This window comes from Mauremys reevesii, linkage group 24, assembly GCF_016161935.1.
Source record: "Mauremys reevesii isolate NIE-2019 linkage group 24, ASM1616193v1, whole genome shotgun sequence".
NCBI classification, from domain to species: Eukaryota; Metazoa; Chordata; order Testudines; family Geoemydidae; genus Mauremys; species Mauremys reevesii.
Window position 1 is genome coordinate 1,265,777 of NC_052646.1, and position 6,515 is coordinate 1,272,291.

Genomic DNA, 6,515 nt, shown 5'->3' on the forward strand with positions numbered 1-6,515 from the left:
GGCGGTTGGCCGGCGCGCCCAGCCCGCCTCTCCTTCCCGCCCGCCCGCGTCACGTGACGGGGGCGCACTGTGGCCTCAGCGGCCGCCATGTTGTTGCGGGGCCCCGGGCCGGGCCGGGCCGGGGATGGCGACGTCCAACAGCAACTGGCTCTCCGGGGTCAACGTGGTGCTGGTGATGGCCTACGGGAGCCTGGTGAGGACCCGGCCCGGCCCGAGGGGGAGCCCGCGCGCCGCCCCCGCTGCCCGGCCTCCTGCCCGGGGCCCCCACAACGAGCGTGGAGGAGCCCTGCGGGCCTGGGGCACTTCCCGCCCTGCCCGGGGGGGGATTGAGGGTCCCGCCTCTGGGGCTCCCTGCCAGCCGGGGGGGGGATTGGGAGGCCCCGCAGTGGGGGGTCCCGTCTCGGGGTCCCTGCCAGCCCGGGGGGGGATTGGGAGTCCTGTCTCCCTGCCAGCCCGGGAGGATTGGGGGTCCCGTCTCGGGGGCCCGGCCTGCCGGGGGGGGATTGGGAGGCCCCGCAGTGGGGGGTCCCGTCTCGGGGTCCCTGCCAGCTCGGGGGTGGGGGGGAGATTGGGAGGCCCCGCAGTGGGGAGAGTTGTGAGATGTCTCCAACAGCCCCTCCCCCGCAGGGGACGCAGCCCCTTTGAAATGGCCATTGTGGGCTGTACGCTCGGGCACCACATCCGCTGCTGTGAAATCAACCCACCCACACCCCGGGCTTCTCCGCTGTTGGAGACTTGTCCTACGGGAGCTGCCAAAGCCAGCGCGGGGTAACACGGTATTGGAAGCTCCAGGCTTGACTCGTTGCAGACGGGGAGACGGGTCCCCAGTGCCGGCTCGGCAAGTGCTTTGGCCTCCGAGGTAACAGTATTTTGGCTCTGCTGGGTTCTAACATCTTGTCTTTTCGCTGCGCTTAACTAGGTGTTTGTGCTGCTGTTCATCTTTGTGAAAAGACAGATAATGCGCTTCGCCATGAAGTCCCGCCGGGGGCCCCATGTGCCGGTTGGACAACATGCCCCCAAGGTCTGTTTGGGGGGTTTGCCTCCGATTGGCTGCAGGGGGAGGTTATGCTTTGGGCGATCAATTTGCTTATTTAGATAAGGCTTTGTGTTTATTGATGCTTCCTATTTTTGTATGCTGCAGCTATATCCCAAGCTAAACAGGGCCAGATGGGGCCAGTTCTTAGATGGGAGACCTTTAGGGACTAGCCAGGTGCTGCAGGAAATGATCTTGGCCCTTCTTTTCCCCATGATTCACTACTGAACCTGCTGCTCCAGCCTGGAGCTAGGGAATACCCTGCTCCTGGAGGATACCATCTTTCTGATGAGTTTTAAAATCAGTGCTCTCGTTAAAGATTCTGTGATGCACTTTGTAATAGTCAGGACATTAGCTGTGGTGTCCTGGCTAAAGGAAAGCTCTGATGGCCACGTCTGCACTCTGAGCGCTACAGCACCACAGTTCTGGCTCCGTAGGGCTGTAGCGCAGAATCTTCCTGCAGTGACCAAAGGGGTTTCTCTGTTGCAGTAGGAACTCCACCTGTCCTGTGCTGGCTGGGTCAATGAAAGTTTTCAGTTGACCTAGCTGTGCCTACGCTTGGGGCTAGTGCGGCTCTGAGGTGTGAATTTTTCACACCCCAGAGGGCCATAGCTATGTTGATCTAACTTCTAAGTGGACACCAGGCCTGATAGCTGTGCTCTGACTCTCTGAATTCTCCTTGACTATGGGAATCTTCACTTCCTGGTTTAAATGGTTGCAGAGTGTTACTCTCTATTGTTAAGTAATTGCTGCATCTCAGGGCTGGGTGCAGTGGTCCCTGTCTATTGGGATTCATGGGTGCTTTGGGAAGGAGGGTGCTCTATAAATGTAAGATGCTCTTGTTCTCTTCTGGACAGGACCTGAAAGAGGAAATTGATGTTCGCCTCTCAAGGGTACAGGACATTAAGTATGAACCCCGACTGCTAGCTGAAGATGATGCCAGGCTCCTGCAGCTAGAGACACCAGGAAGCCAATGTACTGTGTCTTCTAAATCTATGCACCCTAACTTATTGATGAGTATATTGGGTGGAGGGGGAGGATGATCCAGGGGCTTCCTGTTCAGCCTTCCAACCTCCACAGTGCAAACATCATCCCCACGACTGCGCTCAGAACCTGGGAATGCTGAAGTTACACTGCCAGCTTTTGAGCCTGTCAGGCTCTTCCCACAGTATTAACTGACCTGCTGCAGTGTTGTTCTGGGCCCAGTCCTTCCCCGTGGGACAAGTGGTGCCATTGCTGAACTGCTCGTGGTTACCAAGCAGCCTGTCACATCAGAACCTGGCAGGATCCCTAACCCGTACTCTGACTTGGTTAAAATCAAGCCAATTGCGGCCCTGTCCCTGTCTTTAATACACAGAAGCAGCCTGTGGGGACCAAGGCTCCCACCACACAGGCTGAAATGAAGCCATTCAGCTCAAAATGGGGACTAGCGTGTAGGGAGCTGTTGTTCCCCTCTGCCATATCACAGGAAGGCAGCCACAGCCTATGGTGTATAGCTGTCTGGGCCACCTCTGCTCTGACACTCCAGGCTTTACCTTTCTCACCAAGCAGAGCAGAAACCCCCAGACAAAGGAGACTGATTGTCAGTTACCATTGGTGCTGCATAATCGGATTAGTGTCATTCTGCGATTTGCACGGGGCTAGCCTCATTGCGGGGGAAAGGCTCCAAAGGGATAATCTCCTGTTCACACAGCCCCCACTTGTGCCAGCTTGTGTGTGTGTGTATATGTGTGTTCTTTCTCCAGACCAGTTTGTGTGTTGTCTTTTCCAGGTTGCTATAACTACTTGTACAGAATGAAGGCACTGGATGCAATCAGAGCTTCTGGTAAGGGAGAGTCTGTAGGTGAGGAGCGTGGCCAGTTGGGGACATGCCCCTGGAGCCTAGGCCAAAAGCCTTGTGCTATCACAAGGGTTCTCAGCCTGGGGGCTGCCACCATATCCCTAGGTGGGAGGGGTTCCCAGCTAAGGAATTGGGGTCCTCTCTAGATGGGGTAGAGATGTCTGCTAGAGGGAAAGGTTGAGAACTTCTGTGCTAGAACATGAAAACTAGTATGCGACACAAATAAAGTCAAGTAGAAGCTAATTTGATCTGGTTAGTCAGTGTCCATGGTGAGTAAAATACAGAACGTAACAGACAGCAGAAGCCATGGGAAGTTATTTACACTGAGTCTTTCCTTTCTAAATTATCTGCAGTGTCACAGGAAAAGACATTCTTCAAATACTACGCCGCCTGGCTTTCCAAAGGGATCCCACACGGTTGTGTGTCTCACTGTCGGGGTGGGGGAGTCCAGTTTGAGACACTGGGGCTTGATTTTCTGAGAAACTCCCCAAATTAGTAAAGGCGTCTGCAGACTTAGGCTGTAAAGTGTCTGTCTTGTGCTCCCTTTTGATGCAGTGATTCGTTGAACCATCCTAGCTTCAGTCTCTCTGCCTGCAGCAGGAACCTGGTCTCTGCTGTATGGTGCCTCCGTCAGAAAGGCAGAGGTGCAGCCGGAGGAGTTTGTTGGATGGTTTGGGTCACTCACGAGGACAGGCTCTCTTCCAGGCCCCTGGAGTGTGTCTCACACTCATACCCGCCCATCGCTGGCATCATGTGTTGCTTTGTTTTTTCAGAGATCCCATTTTATGTAGAAGGCCGACACCCCCAGTCCTTAATGGGAAAGAATTTCCATGCCTACCTGTTGGAGCTGAGAAATTCCAGCACTCCATTCAGAGGCATCCGCAAAACCTTGATTGACACCCTCCTGGATGGGTATGACACTGCACGCTATGGGACAGGGGTGAGTGTCAGCCCAGATCTTCTCTTTGGTCTTTGCCAAGGGGCTGGATTACCGCAGAGCCAGGTCTTTTGCCTCACAGCATTGCCCACAATCCCCCTCTGTTCTGCCCGCTGCTGCGAACAGGACCAAGGACAATGCATGCCCGGAATCCAGGATCTCTAAGGCGCTATTCTGTTTGTGTTCAGGTCTTTGGGAAGATGGAATATCTGAAGTACCAGGGTGCCCTGACTGAGCTCGCGAACATGTAAGTGTAACTGGCGATGGGGATGTTTAACGTCCGGGCCTTGGTCTGCACGGCAATCCGTTGAAGGGGGTTGTAGATGGCGAAATTCTGCAACTGGCTGTGTCTGTTCAGGAACTGAGAAGGCAGAGGCCAAAACCAAATTGACAAAGTGTCCCCTTTAAGAAGGCCCCCAAAACATCCCCAGCCAGCAGAGTTCCTAGTGCTTTCATGGTTGCCGGAGGCAGGCAGTCTGTCTCCCTGAGGCATCGGGTCAGGGAAGGAGCCACTTGACCTAGTTCTTAAGGCCCTTGCCTCAGAGCTGTGAGTCAGAGCAACCAAACCGACAGAAAAGCAACGTCTGTAGGGCTCAGGTCAGGAGTGGCCTGGGGCCTGCAACCTGTGGCAGCCAGCATGGCTTCTGGTCCTGTCCGTTGTTCAGTTTCCTTGTGGTGTTTTCCTTGACCACACCTAGGCTGTCCCTTGTACAGGTTAACGAGTACACCCTGCCCCGACCTGCCTTCCGAGAGCCTGCACCCATTGATTTAACTGACTGGCACATCTCATTAGGCTTCTTGCTGTCTCATTCGCTCCAGAAGGGTTGCTGTCTGTTCCGGGTGGATGCAGTAACCTCTCCTTTTTCTCCACAGTATCAAAGCGCGAGGAGGCAGCAGCCTGAGGCAGCACCAGTCGGCAGCGAAGGACCTCACGCTCTCGCCTGATGTCTCCAACCCAGCCACCATCCAGGTCACCTACCTGCCTTCCAGCCAGAAGAGCAAACGTGCCAAACACTTCCTGGAGCTGAAGAGCTTCAAGGACAACTACAACACGCTGGAGAGCACCCTGTGAGCTGCGGCAGGAGCACTGCTCCTGGGACCTGCCACTGAGAGCCCCTTGCTGGGTGGGGCAAGTCACAAGGGGCGTTTGGCAACAGTCCGTGTCCAGGCGGCAGCTGGAAGGCGGGAAGTCACTGGGCTCATGGGTCACTCTCTGCTGCATGGAATTGGATTTAACAGCGACATCATGGCTGGGGATACCTGGCCCCTTTCCAAAGCTTTGTACTGGCTGCAGAACAGGGAGCTGACCAGCAGCTGGCATGGGCCTTGTAGTTTGGCTATGAAGAGATTCCAGGCGCAATCCCATTTTAGTGGCTAGTGTCTCTCTGGAGCCCCTAGCCCTGTGAACAGAACATTTGAGTAGCTTCGGCGTATTTATAAAAGACACTGCTCCAGGGCAGTGCTCCTGCACCTCCCTGTACTGACTGTGCTGGCTCCATTCACTCCACCGACCCTCCATCACTCCCAGCAATGGCTCGGGGGCTGAGGCCAGGGGTGGTTTTCAGCTTCCTTGCTGGAGCCACTGGCTGGGTAAATTTCCAAAGGGTAAATGCCTGGGGTGGGGGGGAGTGTTGGTTCCCTCTGATGCAAGCAGGGCCTGTGGTTCCATCCGCCCACTCCTTGTCAGCCTGTTGTGCTTGAATTGCCCTTTAGACCTTGGGGGGGGTTGAGATCTTGAGCCTGGTTAAACCCCCCCCCCACAGTAAATGGCTCAGTGTCCTGCTCTTGGGGGGTGAGGAGGATGCTGCTCACTGTCTCTTCCACATGCCCCAGCTGGGCGAAAACCTTCCCTGTTCCCTCCTGCTCTCACCAGCCCGTCGTGCCATTCACCATGGACTCCTGCAGGCCGCCTGGGGAAGGGGCAGCAGCACAGCCTCTGGTGAAAGCTCCCAGGCTGATGGCAGTCCCCTTGCAAGCTGAGTGTGCTGCGTGCCAGTCACCCGGGCTTGGCAGACACCAGCTCTGGGCTGGAGGAGATGCCCCCGGCAGCCAGGCCTGCTCTCTCTCTCTTTTTAAATTGCTGTTTAATAAAAGGAACGTTCCCGTCTGGCCGACATGCACCGTTGCTCTTTGATGGCAGGGAGCCCCTGCTCTGATCCCCCCGTCAGCTCTAGGACTGCACATGCTGCTCTCGGGACAGCCTGCACCTCGGCCCAGCCGCTGTGGGGGGAAGTGTCTGATCCCAGGGCGGAGGGGGCTGGTGCAGTTTCCTGGGCTCTCCAGGGAGTGGGTGTGGGGGCTTCCGAGAAAGGTCCCTGCACTGAGCAGCTTCCTGCATCACCTGGCCAAGAACAGCTGGGAGCCCCCAAGACTCTGCTGCCTGCCTGCTTGCTCTGCAGCTGCTCCTCCCCTTGCCAGGAACGCAAAGGGCTCTGCACAGCGCCCCCTCCCCTCAGGAGCTGGCTACAGCAGGGGCATTATACACCGCTACAGCAGGCGGCTGGGATTCTCACTGCATCACATGCTCCTTTCCCTGTCTCCGCCTCCCTGGGAGAAAAGGGGGGGTCCTTGTTTTACACGTGGGGAGCAGAGGAGGTGCCTGCAGGGAGTGGGCCGCAGAGCTGGGGTGAAAAGGCAGGGGCTTGGCTCGCTCTCCCCTTCTCAGCACCAGTTGGGGTGGGGTCATTCCTGCATGGGCTCTCAGA

The 6,515-nt window shown here is 56.5% G+C and overlaps 1 protein-coding gene across 1 annotated transcript; it reads left to right on the top strand.

The window, feature by feature from the left end:
• The first annotated feature begins 26 nt into the window (after positions 1 to 26).
• Positions 27 to 6,103, top strand: C24H1orf43 (chromosome 24 C1orf43 homolog). Its single transcript, XM_039512098.1, has 7 exons — positions 27 to 193; positions 920 to 1,021; positions 1,891 to 2,008; positions 2,805 to 2,858; positions 3,647 to 3,813; positions 3,999 to 4,057; positions 4,684 to 6,103. The coding sequence occupies exons 1-7, from the start codon at positions 125 to 127 to the stop codon at positions 4,880 to 4,882; spliced, it is 768 nt and encodes a 255-aa protein (XP_039368032.1). The 5' UTR covers positions 27 to 124; the 3' UTR covers positions 4,883 to 6,103.
• Positions 6,104 to 6,515: the final 412 nt, after the last annotated feature.

Excerpts from the sequence above, each read along its gene's own strand:
- C24H1orf43 (XM_039512098.1), top strand. The coding sequence starts at position 125 with ATGGCGACGTCCAACAGCAACTGGCTCTCCGGGGTCAACGTGGTGCTG. Across the intron at positions 2,009-2,804 it reads AGAGACACCAGGAAGCCAAT|GTTGCTATAACTACTTGTAC; the intron begins GTACTGTGTCTT and ends TGTCTTTTCCAG. Across the intron at positions 3,814-3,998 it reads CTGCACGCTATGGGACAGGG|GTCTTTGGGAAGATGGAATA; the intron begins GTGAGTGTCAGC and ends GTTTGTGTTCAG.